The sequence below is a fragment of the Pholcus phalangioides genome, unplaced genomic scaffold (genome assembly GCF_987345545.1).
Source record: "Pholcus phalangioides strain wild (caught in Gottingen) unplaced genomic scaffold, Ppha-v1.0 ptg000010l_1, whole genome shotgun sequence".
NCBI classification, from domain to species: Eukaryota; Metazoa; Arthropoda; class Arachnida; order Araneae; family Pholcidae; genus Pholcus; species Pholcus phalangioides.
The window spans coordinates 28,298,399-28,313,814 of record NW_028301603.1 but is presented as its reverse complement, the minus strand read 5'-3'; the positions used below and the strand labels follow the sequence as shown (position 1 = coordinate 28,313,814).

Genomic DNA, 15,416 nt, shown 5'->3' with positions numbered 1-15,416 from the left:
AAATCTAAAATATTCAATTTTATTCAAATTATGTTTCGAAATTCGAAGGATGCATTTATTTTTCAGAGATTGTGCTCTTTAGAAAGAAAAATTTTGAGGGTGTAAAGTGCTCTGCATCCGATATCGTTCAAGAACGAAAAGATGAATCTTGAGTGGAATAGACAAGTCTTGAGTAAGCTTGGGGACGTGTCACGTAAAGCCAGCTGTGAGACCACGCCGTGTCTAATCGGAGGGGACTTCAATGCCCATTTACTAGTCTTAGGAGATGAGCCTAATGAAAGAACTCCCCCCCTTTTGGAATTCACGGAAAGAAATGCGCTCAACATACTCAATCTTCATCCTAAAACTCATGGTAGGAAAACATGGCAAAGGAACTGCCAGGCGACCTGTGTGGACTACTTCCTGTCTACTGATGATCTTCTCCCCAGGGTACGTCTGCTGAAAATTGATGAACACCGTAAACATGAAAATGGAAGTGACCACAACTTGGTGTATGTAGACCTCTCGTTAAATATAAGGAGACCCAAAAGTTCAGCCAAAAAACGATGTCAACAACCCCGCTATGATTTCACAGACCAATGCCGAAAAGAAAATTTTGCCAACGAGCTTTCCATCAGGCAACCGCAAAATTACACAAGACTTTGTGAAGATATTACTATTACTGCAAATCTCACTTTAGCGAGGGTAAATCATAAAAATAACAGGAAATGGTTCGACAGGGATGTTTTGGAGGCAGTAGAGAAAAGAAGGAACGCGTCAAGACGTCATAGACAAGCAGTAAAGATGGGGATGGCTTCAAACCACATAACCGCACTATGGCGACAATATCTTCGATACAAATGTGAATGCAAAATACTGGTCCAACACAAAATCAAGGCGTTCAATCAAGAATTGATGGACAAAATCAAAAAAGGAGGTCGTGAAGCTGGAAAAAAGTTTTGGTCCCATCTTAAGACGCGAGACAGGAAAGACGCGGAGTGTAGACTTGTTTTGGAGAACGGAGCTGTTATTACCGAAAAAGAAGACGTAGCTAAACATATCGAAGATTTCTTCCGAAGCAAATTCCAATTAGACCAGCAACATCATATAGAGGACCTTCCCACGATTCGTTACTGCCCATTGCGGGCCAATATGGAGCTGCTCAAAACCATCACGAAAGCAGAATTTCAAAAAGCACTCTCATCACTCAAGGATGGAAAGTCTGTAGGCCCAGATGAGATCCCTGCCGAGCTGTGGAAAGCTTTGAATGAAGAACAGAAGGAATCTTTGCGAAAAGAATTTAACAGATTTCTTTCTACAAGAACCGTTCCATCTACATGGAAAACAGCAACAGTGAGTTTGATACACAAAAGAAATAAAACTTCCACCACGGACTTGAAAAACTATCGTCCGATAGCCATTACATGCACAATCTACAAAGTCTTCATGCAAATAATTAAACATCGTCTTGAGACCCACTTGGAAGACTTGGGAGCTCTTGGAGACCTTCAGGCTGGCTACAGGCAAGGCGGAAGATTGGAAGATCACCTCTTTTGCTTGATGACAGCTATTGAAATTTCAAGGAAAGCAAAGAACGACCTTTTCCTGGCTTTTTTAGACATCAAAGGTGCCTATGACAACATTCAACGAATTAATATTTACAGAAAACTTTTAGCATGCCAAGTTCCTCATGAGATGGTATTACTCATTGCAAACATATACACTAACGATAAAATAAAAGTACGATGGAATGATATTGTGACCGACGAGATAACTTGTCAAAAAGGAGTCCGCCAGGGATGCGTGTTGTCACCTCTGCTTTTCATCCTTATAATGTCTGACCTGGAAAAGCTTCTACTAAGATCAGGTTGTGGTTTCAAATTCGACGATTTCACCAATAATGACCCGAGACCTATGAGGATGCCAGCTCTGCTTTTTGCCGATGATATTGTGCTTATTGCCGACAATGCTGAGGAGATGCAGCGGATGCTGGACGTAACATATACATTTGCCGAAACACAGGGGTTGCAGTTTTCCGCAGGTAAATGTAAAATTATGCATCTGGTCAGTACTGAAGATCTCGCTCCCAGATCCAATGAAACAACCTTCCACCTTGGCGACATCACTGTAGATCCCTGCAATGAATACAAATATCTTGGAGTCAAGATCAGTGCTGGCCCGGGAATATGGAAGACCCACAACCGGGATCTGACCACAAAAGCCTTAAAATTCCAGGGGCTCATCAAAAGTAGAGCACTCTACTCCTACAACAGATATGAGGTTGCAAGACTTCTATGGAAGGCCGTGGCGGTACCATCTCTTTCTTGTGCAGATGCAGTTCTGGTCTTGGACCAAACAACCAGAAGGGCTCTGGAAGCTGCTCAGACCTCGGTTTGTAGATTCGCCCTCGGAGCGACCTCACTCGCAGCAACGTGTGCAATTCAAGGTGAAGTTGGTATCTCCACCTTTGAAGTAAGGGAAGCAAGATCAAAACTATCATACGTCGCCCGACTTTGGTCACTGGATGATCGTAGAGTGGTGAAAAAACTCTTCATCTACTCTTTCTATTGCCTCCAAAGTACATCCTGGTGGCGTAGGACCAACTTCCTCGGTAAAAAGTATCTTAACACGCTAGTGCTACAAAACATCCAGCGACCAGGTCAAGCAATTAAAACATCGATTCGCAAGACGGCCCACGAATTGTGGAGGCAAGAAGTACTAAAGAAATCATCATTGAACTACTATTGCAGGAAGTTAGCCTATTCCTGGGAGAGCGCGTATGATGGATCTCTTCCATCAACACTCTTCTTCAAAGCTCGGACTCGCTCACTGGAGACAAATCACCGTCTTGCTAAGTTCACTGTGAACATGGTCGCTACATGCCCTCTCTGCAGGATGAACGAGGAAACCATAGAACACATCCTATTACACTGTCCTGAATTGTCACGCTGCCAAATGTACCTACAAGAGCCTTCAGATGTAGATGACGTGTTGCTTTTAGACTCGGTCTAAACATAAGAAGACCATCTGACAAGGAAAAAATCGTGAATGACACGAAAGCACTGCTAATGCAGTGGCATAGCAAAAAAAATTAACTACGATTAGAAGAGGCACCGGTGTTGCGGTGCTAGCCGTTACAAAGGCATCCTTATCCTTATCATTGTTTACATTTTTTCATGTGGTGAGGGGATTGAAAAGACTCGATTTTTTTTATATTTGAGACTAGAGATGTCTAAAGCCAGTCGAGCTCTCAAAAGCTTCAAGAAAGCCGTCGCCAAGAATATTGTCCATCCTCCGTATCTCCGTACTTATATACCAGCTGGGAAAGCGATGCCGGGACCTCCTCTGGGACCAGCGCTGGGCCAAGTGAGTCCGTGTTTGGCGTCTAATATTTATTCCGCTTTATTAACAGCACCTGTTCCCTGTATAATCCAGAGATTGGCGATTTCTGGCGACTTTTTTTTTTTCGGCGTCAAACATGTCCGACGACCCGACCAAAAGTTGCCAAGGCCGTTAGACTGCATAGAAAACAATAATAAAAACCCATTCAAATATGAAAAACGGGAACAGATGCTCTAAAATCCAGAGATTGGCGATTTCTGGTGACTTTTTTTTCGGCGCCAAACATGTCCGACGACCCGATCAAAAGTCGCCAAGGCCTTTAGACACTACGGACGCCGAAAAAAAAAATCACCAGCATGGAACACAATAATAAAAACCCATTCAAATATGAAAAATATCATGAAACATAAAATATAATAGTATATTTAAATAAACAACGGTCCTGCATGTTGTATAAATAAGCATATTCTAGGTATAAAAAATTTAAAACACTGACTTTTTCCAGGTATCCAGATTCTTTTAAATAAATTACGGAAATTAAATAAAATAACTAATATTACTAAGAAAAATAAATAAAAAGGATACAGCCTTACCGGTCAACGGAAATGTAATCCGGTTCGTGTAATCCTAACGCTCGGAACAAGAAAAAACTAAATGGCTGTTCAAACGTTTGAAAAGACACGCTAAAAACAATTAGCGAAAGGTAATCTGGAATAATCCAAGACAACGACGATACTGCACAAAGGGAAAAAACGCTGTTATCCGTTTGAATCGCCCGTGCTTTAAGCGCCATCTACAATGGATGGGTAATGGAAGCTACCGAGGAACAATCTAGAACAACGACAACCCAGCAAAACAAGTGAGGGCGTTGGTGACTTATAGCGCCCTTGGTGATCTGGATTAGACAGCACCTGTACCATGAAGAAGAGTCAGTGAAATCGCTAAAATCCTATAATTGCCGAATTTGAAACTGGAAAACTCAAGGTGCCGATACAATGTGATGTGGTAGGAGGGAGGGGAAGCGACTTATTGTGTGTGTTCGTTAGGTCAGTCTGTAGGGGACAGATGAATTTTCCCATATTATCTGGCTCTTGGAAGGGGGTGCCACTTCTGTAGCCCCGCTCTGTATCTGTGCGTGAACAGACAGGAGTCTTCAGCTTCAAGGAAATCCCGGACAAACAACTTTGGTTACAAATGCAGCAGAGGAAAATATCTTCAGCTCAAAGGAAGCTCAGGCAGCAGCTTCAGCTTTGAATGGAGTCAATGCAAACATCTTCAACTACAAATGAATCAGAGGAAGACATCTTTAGCGACCGAATGAAACGGAGAAAGACATCTTCAGCTTCAACCAAAGTGAAGACAGGTATCTCCAGCTGCGAATGAAGCATAGGAAAGTATCTTCTGCTGTGAATACAGCAAAGACAGGCATCATCAGCTGCTGCAAATGGAGTGGCGGCAGGCATCTTCAACTTCAAACAAAGGGGAGACAGGTAGGCTATCTCTAGCTGCAAATGAAGCCGTGGCAGACATTTTCGGCAGCAAATGGAGTGGAGGCAAGCTTAAATCTAAGATGATGTGTTAGGAGGGCATAGCTGCCAAGTCTCCCGAATTTTTCGGGAATCTCCCGAATTTTAGCTTCATCGCTCGACCTCCCGGAAAGTTCTTAAATCTCCCGAATTTTTACGAAAATCACAAAAATCCCTAATTGTCCCTTAAAATTCCCTACTTCATTAAAAAAATCCCCGCTTATGAAAACAATCCCTAAGGAATTTCTTGTGGGGCATGAAGCCTCTTTTTTTTCCCCTTTCGAAATGACGTCACACGTCGTAAATGGGGAAATTCCCTTTTTAAGGAAGTTTTACAAACCCTCTGATGGTAACAAGAAAGTTGTTTGTCTTATCGTGCAGGGAAATGGCTTAGCAGCCAATAGTCCTGGATAATGAAGATTATGGTGATGCACATGTGGTCAAAATTTCTTTTGTTGAAGTTACGTACGTGCGATATAACAAAGCATGAATAATGATAAGCAAAAACATATTTAATCAATTTTAAAGATACTTATTCCGATGAATTTCCTTTCATCAAACGTTCCAGAAGAGGGCTGACTTTTCCTTTTTGTACAAGTTGTGTTACGGACATAAACATCGGTCATGGAAAGACTGCTATCATCAGTCGTGAAATGAAAAAAAAACCCCTCAAGCAAGCGTTACAAAAAGTCAGTGTTCTTCAAAAATTGACGGTGTTTTCCTTCATCTTCCGATGATTTTGGGGTCATTCGCGCAGAATGTTTGTTCACGGCGTTTCTGATTGAACACAATATTTATTTTTACATCATTGAAGTTTTGGCCTCCAATTTCACTTCTTTTTTGCGTAGGAATTTTATTCCCAAGGGTTTAACTTCCATGTGTGTAAAATCCCTATCTTTAATAAACCTTTTAATTTGACTTCAGTAGGGATTTTATTCCCTACGCTTTAACTTTTATGTTTGGAAAATCCCTATTGTATTTATTAGGGAATGGTTTTAGCATAAAATACGGGTTTGCGCGAAAATCTCCCGAATTTTCATTTTCAAAAGTTGGCAGCTATGGGAGGGGCTTTTTTTGTATATTTTAGACACAGTTCACTTTTCTTGCATACACCTCTGCCTTAAAGAAGACTACACGGGGGGGGGGGGCAAAAATCCATATTTGCTCAGCGTCTGAACTTGACAGAATGTCAAGTTAATTACTTGACATTTGAATTGACACATCACTTGAATACTCATTCAAGTCTCTTGAATGAGAAACAGTCCCTGGACTTCCTCACACATGTAAACTTGAATCTATCTCAAATAGTCTGGAGTGGTGAATTCCCAATGTATAATATACATACATTGTTATATACCAAACTGTTATATACGTTAAGATCGGAGATATGGACTCAGCATTGTTATTGGCACTGAGGTGTCTGAAGAGGATGAGTTGATGCATGGTTAGTTTTTGTTCTTCAGCCGATTTGTTAGTTTTTGGTCCTCAAAGTCGAACAGGGCAGCATTCTCCATATTTAAAAGAATTTGAGAGGGGGCTGAAACAACTCTAATGAAGATAAATTAGAGTAGTTTTTTAAAGAAATCTTAGAGCGATATTAACAATTTGTGTCACTGATTCTCCATTGGTGATTTTAGAAATCTCACCAGTTGACGTTCACCCTGATTATGGGCAATTACGTCCTATATTTGGTTAAACGATATTCTTTTTTCTTTTGGTTGTGTCATTTTTTGATGATAAAAGAAATGTGATAACTGCATGGTGTATGAAACATTTTTTTTTTCTTTCCAGAAAAATATCAATGTTGCACAGTTCTGCAAGGATTTTAACGAGCGTACAAAAGACATCAAAGAAGGCATTCCTATCCCATGTCACATCTACATAAAAGTAAGTATGTTTCAAATGCGCATATTATGCACTGCATAATGACTATTAAAATGAGCGGCAGACAAATCTAAAAAAAATGTAGGCGCGAAAAAAATCTTTACCCGAAGATAAAGGTCCAAAATAATGCTCCTTTTGCTGCACATAGTGACCCTCTTTCATGTTGGCATAGATGCTGCTATAAATTCCAAACATTTTGTGCTGCTCTCTGCCTAATTAGTAACTGCAACTGTAATTCAGTAACTACACAAAGAACATTTTAGGTGCCAATTCCGATTTTTTTAATCACCATGGCAACCTTATATTTTGCCAGTGCACAAATGGCTTCCATTTATTTTTCTCTTATTTACAGGTTTTTTCTTTTGCTGGTCTGCAAATTAATTTTTTTTCCTATAATTTTCTGCCAGTGCACAAATTACTTCTATTTATTTTTTCCTTTATTTACTGTTTTTGCCAGTGCACAAATTATTTCCCAGATTTCTGGAAAAATGTTCAACTACTTTCACCTGTTTGCAGTTGCAAAAAAGGTTGAAGAACACTAGTACTGCATATTAAGGCTTGATAAATCGAGAAAAAAAATCTTAGTGCTAACCAGATATTTTAATTGCTGAGCGTATTTCTTTCCCCCAAGTTATGAATCACGTGTAGAAAATTTTAGGCACTAATACTGAATTCTTTAATCACCATGGCAACTTTTTTTTTTTTTTTGCTGCTTCTCATTCTATAAATTTTTTTTTCTTTCGATAAAGTAATTTTCAACTTTATTGAAGTGCTTATTGAAGTAATAAGTAATTAGAGGATACATGCTCACTTGTGACCTGTGGCAGTTTCAGATCACTTAAGGACCCGCAGCACATTAGCAGGGTGGGTGTCAAGGTGGTTATAACGTTATGGTTTATGTTTGTCAGGTGGTTATGATGGATATGCTGTCGTGCCGATTTTTTATCTAATTATTTCAATTATCATAATTTTTTTTTGTTGAGGATTTTAAAAATGAGAGAAGACTGACTTCATGTTAAGAACATGAAGTCAGTTTAAATGTATTCATAAAAAATGTTAATCTGAAAAATTCATTTTAATTCATTCTTTAAACTTTTAAAAAAGGAGAAATTAATTGGACAGCTGACTGGGGTTTGAGGACCCGTAGTACATTTACAGATCAATTAAAAGATTCACGGCACATTTACTGATTACTTGAAAGACCCACAGCGCAGTTCTAGATCAATCAAGCTGCCTGCAGCACATTTACATCACTTGAGTTGCCTGCGAGACAGTTCTGGATCACTCAAGTGGCCTGTGGCATATTTATCGAACACTTGAATGTGACCTGCAGCACAGTTACAGAACACTCAAGCAGCTCACACACATTTCTGAATCACCCGCAGTGCTGTTCCAGATCCTTTAAATGCCCCACGACCAGGGTATGAAAAGAAATCATGGGTTTTTTTTCCTTATTTAGAAAAAATCGGATTCTTCTAAATTTAAATTAACTTACTGCTTATTAATTGAAACAAATCTCGTTAATCATCACAAACGCATATTTTTTCACCTAATCTGTCAAATTTAATTTAGCATTAATGAATTTAACAAATGCACAATAAAAAAACGGTAAGCGAGAAATATGAACCCCAAAAATCTGTGTGCTTATGTGTATATTATCAACATGAAAGGTCATTGAGCTTGAATTAACATTTTTGCTGCGGTGTGCTTTTATTCATGAGAGTTTACCACTGCCGTTAAAAGTAAATGCCTTGTGGCGACCCAGTTTTCAAATATTGCGCAGATTTCTCAATTCACTTAACGTATATACAATCAAAGGGTCATTCAGCATCAACTAAATGCAAAACATTTTAATGACAAGATTTTTTCTTGCTTGATTGGTGCATGCATTTATTAAGGTGTGTTTCCGACTTGCATAACATGTTGCTTAATAATGTATATGTTTTTATTCTTTCACAGATTTAACGAGTTTTGGGTAAAAAAAAAACAAGCAAACTCTGGACATTTTTACTTTTTGCATTAAAATGTCAAGTCCCACAGTATTTATGGGTGCAACATCTATTATTACAGTCGAATCCAGTTATAACAAACTCCAAGAGACTGGAGAAATTACTTCGTAATAATGAAATTTCGTTATAAAAAAATTCCAGATTTTTACATTGTTCCTATGTGAACTTATCTGGGGGATCAGAAAGTTTTCGTTTTTGCTGTAACAGTATCCTTTAAAATGGTAATCAGCTATTTTAAATGAGCAAATTAGTGCATACAATTCAAGGCTTCATACAAGAACTAATTTCTATTTTTCTTCATCGGGGGAACCCTAGTGCCTCATTGTGATGCATTTCAAATGCTTAGTGCACTTTTATATAAGTTTAGATGCACAAAATCTAGAAATAATAGAACAGCTATCTTTCTTCGCTGTATCGAGGGATTAGTTTCAGGTTTATATTTACCAAATCTTTTATATATTTCTTTTAATCACAAACTTTACTGCATTTCAATAACATGCCTTACTAGGTTATATTTACTTTAATATCAGTGAAATTAAATAAAGGAAAAATGAAATTTAAATGCCATGATTTAAATTTGCGTACCCTGCCTGAAGACACATTTTCAAACCAATGAAGTGGCCCCGCACTTTTATAAAAGTTGAGCATCCTTGAAATGGAGTAATAGACACAGAATACTTTTTTTGCCATGTAGTGAAAAAAAAAAACATGTGCTAGACCAGTGGTTCTCAACTGGGGGGCCATATGGCCCTCTTGTGGTACTGGGATACTTCAAGGGGGGGGGGGCCCGGAAGAAAATGGAAAAAGGGGCCATGGCAGGTGGTGTGGAGAACTGAGAAGAAAAATTAAGGTGTGAAGAAATAAAGATTTTATATTAGTGACTAACACTTACAGTGAGAGAGAGAATCCAACAAAACCACCCATAAAACCAGGGCCTTCTTCCGGGCATGGACCCACCCAGGCCTCACCACCTACATTTTGCAACAAGTTCCCTAGGATGGGGTTTTTCTCAAGTCCCCGGCTAAATTTTTTAGACCCCCTTCTCTATATGAAATTTATTGTATGAAAAAATGATGAAAACCATATTAGACCCCGGGCTGTAGCTCTGTGAGTCCCACTCTTGTGAGGGGCCATGCCCAGGGGCCTAATGCCCATAAGTGACCCCACTTTATGATATTTTGTATAGTTAATTATGTAAATTATTATTTATTATTATTATTATTATTACAATTATTAATTATTATTATGTTAATTATTAATGTCAATAAATTTTGAAAATAAGTAGGAAATATGTAGGCTGTTTATTTCCAGCTAAAGTATGGGACTACCATAGCATCACTTTGCCTAAGGTGGAGGCCCCATGATGTTGAGACGGTCCTGATAGAACTCGGACTAGCGGGGAGATCAATAAATTCTAGGCTAGTGGTCTGGAGGCCAATTTTCTTTGCAAAATTTTTGTTCAGTATAAATTCATTGAAAAAAATCATTTCAATACGTATAAAGTGTCTTGCTTCTAGATGAGAGTTGAAAACTCTGGGTAAGACAGGGGAGCCACGAGAACAAAAATATGGTTCAAAGGGGGCCACGGGCAAAAAAAGGTTAAGAAACACTGTGCTAGACTACATTAAGATACGATACTTAAAGCCAATTTCATGAAAAATGGGCATAATACAGACATGCCAACATTGGCTTAAAGTTCGTCAGTAGTGATGAATGTTCAGCTTTGCCATGGGTGGGAGGGGGGTACCCCCCAAGGGCAACATAATCATAGTACAATAAAAATTATTCACTCAAAAATTTAATTTTTTTAAATTTTTATTCAAAGTTTATTAAATATGGCACCTCAGTGGCACTGTAACCTACAGTGCTCAGGCCACATGCCCTCCCCCAAAGCAACATTCTGAGGTCACAGAATCCCTTAATAATTCATGAATATTCAATGCAATCCCAACCCTGTATATGCTTTTTTGGGCCATATATACGGACATCTAGCAACCCCTAGGTTCCCCCCATCCCCGTTTTCTTCGTATCAGAGCTCCTAAGGCACCTACGATGAAACATTTTTTCAGACACAAGTTTCGCGAGCTTGACCATGCACTATGTAAATGAAGCCAGGTCCGGACCCATCGCGCTGAACCATTGAAAAACCTGTTTTTAGCCCACAGCATGGGGGCAGATTTGACGGAAAACATGTTTTTGCATGTTTTGACATTGAATAGAGCAGTGGGTTTAGACACTCCTTTAGAGATTGCCTTCTGCGCACAGACAAAACAGATTGACTCTGAGTTTGTCTTTTCTCAAACTCTCTCACAAGCGCATACGAATTCATTGTTGCCGTAAAGATTAATGCAATTTTATAAAATTGATAATAAAAAAAGTAAAACACCACAAGAAACTTGATTTTTTTTAAAAACCGATTTCTATAATATTGAGAGTGTCCCCCACGTAGCTCCGTAGTTCATTGCGGCCGTCCGTAGAAACTACAGACAGTCCATAGTAGTTGGCAACTTTGCATAATGTGAAATACAGTGGTGACTCACAGTTTGATGCTCAAATTGTTATGTATCGCGGATGTATTAAATTTTCTGGAGAGATATACAAGATGTGAATTTCACCTAATCTGCCAAACGAAAGTGGGTGATAGATGAGCCCAAGTGGAACATAAAACACCATAACAACTCTGTCCTACCTCTCAATCATTTCGAAGTTATGGTGGATAGAAGGAAAATGCATCAAACCTGGAAAAAAGCCTAAATTTGTGAAGTTCCTGAAAGATCTACACGCAAACTAGGGACATATTTGCAAAGAACAGAAAACCCTGTGAAGTTACACTTTTTTTTTTCATAATATCTGTATTTAATGGCGAGCTACAAGCTCTGAAAGGTTGATAAAGTGCAAAATTGAATTTTCTCCAAGATCTCTATTCGCCAATTCTGCAGACATCTTTCTAGCTACAATCAGTCAAATTTTCCAAAAAATTGTCCATTCCACAAGCTTTTGAAAGAGCCTGCAATAAACCATATTAATGATCTAGTTCAGGAGAAATTTAGCCATTTGTATTTAATGCATCAGTGAAATCAGTGTTCATCAAAGTGGACATTCAAAATTGGCAGTTACAGATTTTAGCAAAAATTTAATTTTGCCAAAAAAAGATCCTATAAGGTGACACAAATTCTATCAGAATATGGTGAGCTGCAAGCTTTGAAAGATTGGCATGCAAAGTAAAATTGTCTCAGAAATCTGAAATTATCAATTCCGAATGTTCCTGATTTTAGTGATGTATTGCAAACAAAACGCTAAATTTCTCCTGAACTAGAACACAGATATGGTTTATTATAGGCCCATTCGAAAACTGGTGCGATGGACAAGTTTCTGGTAAATTTGACTTGACTGTAGCTAGAAGGTGTGTTTGGGGATCGGCGGTTGCTTACAGATTTTGGCCAAAATTTAATTTCGAACTTTTTCAATTTTTCAGCGCCTGTAGGAAAATGGTGGCATCTTATAGGATTTTTCCACTCTTTTCAAATATGAGCTTAGTTTGTGTGTAGGTCTTTTCAAAAACTTCACAAATTTTTGATATTTCAGATTTGATGCATATTTTCCTTCCCTAATCTTATCCACCATAACTTGAAAACAGCGACATAGGACAGGGTTGCTATGGTATTTTATGTTAGACTTCAGCTCATCTATCACCCCCTTTCCTTCGGCAGATCAGATGAATTTAACCCTGTATATAGGGAACATTGTCCTGCAATTCCACATTAGTTTGACGATGGATTAGTGAAAAATTTGCAATATCGTGTTGTGTTCGAAATGATTTTGAAGTTGTTTCTTTGTAAGGTTGAATTTTTAATAATTTTGTGACATTTCAGCCGGATCGTACTTACAACATTATTATGACAAAGCCGCCCGTGAGTTATTTCGTCAAACAAGCTGCTGGTTGTGAAAAGGGTGCAATGAAACCAGGTGAGATGGCATCGATGCAATGTTTTCTTTCTTCAATTTTATAATCGATGTCTCTGTGTTTTAAGAAAAATGTTGTGACGTGTTTATTCCGTTGAAAATAAACTGCAACTGTTAATTTTTGAATTAAAGGCTCTCCAGATGATGTAGCAGGAAAAATGTCTTTGAAGCATGTGTATGAAATCGCAAAGATTAAAAGCCAAGATCCAGCGTTTGATTGTGTGCCTTTGCAAGAAGTCTGCCAAAATATCATTGATTGTGCGAGGACAGTCGGAGTGGTAGTTGTTCCGAAACTGACTGAAGAAGAATACAGAGATTTCTTTGAACAGCGGAAAATGGTTATTGAGGCACAGGAAGCAGAAATTGAAGAGAAGCGGAAGGCTAGAATCCTTCGCCAGGCCAAGCCCGCATGAAAATGTATGTTTAACATGTTGTGTTATGTGTGTGTGTATGCTCACATGTTTTGTTTAAGGGTTTTCAACCCTATTTGAATCGGAGAAAGCGAGAAAATGTATCATATTTAATCAAATTTAGTGGGCACATTTCCCGCTCCCTCGAAAATCTAATCAATTTGTATGAGTTTGTGTTAGATTCAAGTAAATAAATGATATCATATGAAGTACTTTCTCAATACTATTCACCAAATTTTAGTGATCTGATGAGAAATAAATTTAATCACTGTTTTTTAAAGATATGCAGGTTAATACAGTTAATTCAAAACAATCCAAACAGCAACAAACTTGTATTTCTCTGTCGCTGTGAGATGTTCAATGATATCCACAGCTGAAACTTAGATTAAAAGCAGCAATAATTTCACATTTTTTTCTTTTCCGCAATAATGTGTGCATCTCAGGCTGTATTGCAAACATGCTGTTGAGTATCTTGTTTCATAATTATTATTATTTATTAATTATTATTTGTCCTACCACTCTCTTGATGTCAGCCCCCACTTAAGTATTCAGGGTATCTGCCATCATGGGAAAGTCACAAAATTAAAAAAAAGTCCTGAAATGTCAGATTTTTTTTTATGAATCAATTTTCGGCAAGTTTCCATATTCAATTTTATTCCTGAAAATTATGCCTCTCCCCTTCCCCACATCCTTATTGATCTTCCCACTGTGAAAGATAGCGGTGGTGATCATCTGAAGATGATTTTATCTGGATTTCTGACTTTAAAGCATGGATTCAAGTTGCTTTCTGTTTTAAAAAAGTCACCACAGTGATCAGCTGAAATAACCAACGTCATTATTGATTATTGTCAATCGCCATTGCATCAAATTTTGATCTGATGATTCATTTTCTGAGCAAATAATTTTTTTTTTTCAGTGTCTCTAAATATTGAGTGTTAAATCACAAACATGGCTAAACAACAAGTGTTAAATCACCAATTTTTTTTTTTTGGTATTTTTTCAATTTTCACAGTTTTGCGGTGGCATGTAATATGGAAATTTTCTCTTGGTTGCTGCTTCAACAGTACTGTATATATGACAGGGTTAGACAAATCCCAAGCGTCAGATTGCATCTGGTGGTGATGAAAAATTGGTATCAGAACCCAGAAATATTTTTTACGTGCGATTATTAACTTGCACTTATGCTTGGCTCCTAAATAGCACCCAAGTGGTGCAGTGATAAGATGCTCGTCTTCCACCTTGAAGGTTACTGTCTAGGTCCACGGGTTCGAATCCAGAGGAGAACATAGTAAACAAGTTCTTTACCGAGTTCCTGTGGTGACCCCGATAGATGATGGCACCTTCATTTCCCACCCAACTCCACTGGTTGGAAATTGCCACATGGGGGATATGACCGGAGTTGGTGTGCAGTTAAGTAGTCTTGGCTCCTAAATATTTGGTTGGTGCCTAGATTTATCAAGCTCTGATGTATGATTCTATCATGAATGCAATAGTTTGGAAACTCCATTCTCAATTATGGTAATGACACGCGACATGATTGAAATGTACTTGAAAAGTAAATGTAAAAAATGTCTCAAAATCAAGAGCTTATATATTGAAAAAATGGTTTGTTTTCTCGTTTTTCACTCGAATATTGTTTTTTCCAGTTGAAATATTTTATTACCTTATACATTGAGTAGCTGGTTGTACAGCAGCTGTAGGACAATAACTAAACAGAGTTTACTTAGCTTGTACTCAGCCATAGAGAAATAAATGTTATTTACATTCTTTAAAAAAAGTATTGTTTCTATTTAGGTTATTATGCATGCATTTATTTTGGTAACAGTTACTGAAAATGTTTTCTAAGTAATTTCTATGTCAACAGACTGATATTTACACGAAGTGGCAGTGGCCCATTTATAGAAGGGCTTAGAGGGCTATAGCCTAGTGTGGCAAGTTCAGAGGAGGGAGTTGCTAAGAAAATTAGTAGGATGGTGCAAGGGCCTACCCAGGATCTGAACTAGAGGGGGGGCAACTCACTAATACTAAATCGATATGTCTGTGCTGTGTGTGCTAATTACTACACTTTAATTTCTCTTTTTCTGCCCCCCCCCCACCCCTTACTGGGTACGCCCATGGGATGGAGGAGGGCGGCCAAAATTTGTATAGCCCATCATAAATTTGCCTCTGGTCAGAGAGTGACCAGACAAGATACCTAGAAAGTTTGTAAGCTTATAAGTGAACAAAAGGGTGTGCAAACATATGAATGACCTAGAGGGTGTGCAAGCATGTGAATGACCAAAAGATTGACATAGGCTTATTTA

General features: G+C 38.2%; 1 protein-coding gene across 1 annotated transcript; it reads left to right on the top strand.

The window, feature by feature from the left end:
* The first annotated feature begins 3,119 nt into the window (after positions 1-3,119).
* Positions 3,120-14,890, top strand: mRpL11 (mitochondrial ribosomal protein L11). The gene is made up of 4 exons (XM_089238034.1): positions 3,120-3,345; positions 6,639-6,734; positions 12,613-12,706; positions 12,836-14,890. The coding sequence occupies exons 1-4, from the start codon at positions 3,208-3,210 to the stop codon at positions 13,114-13,116; spliced, it is 609 nt and encodes a 202-aa protein (XP_089094160.1). The 5' UTR covers positions 3,120-3,207; the 3' UTR covers positions 13,117-14,890.
* The last annotated feature ends 526 nt before the right edge of the window (positions 14,891-15,416 follow it).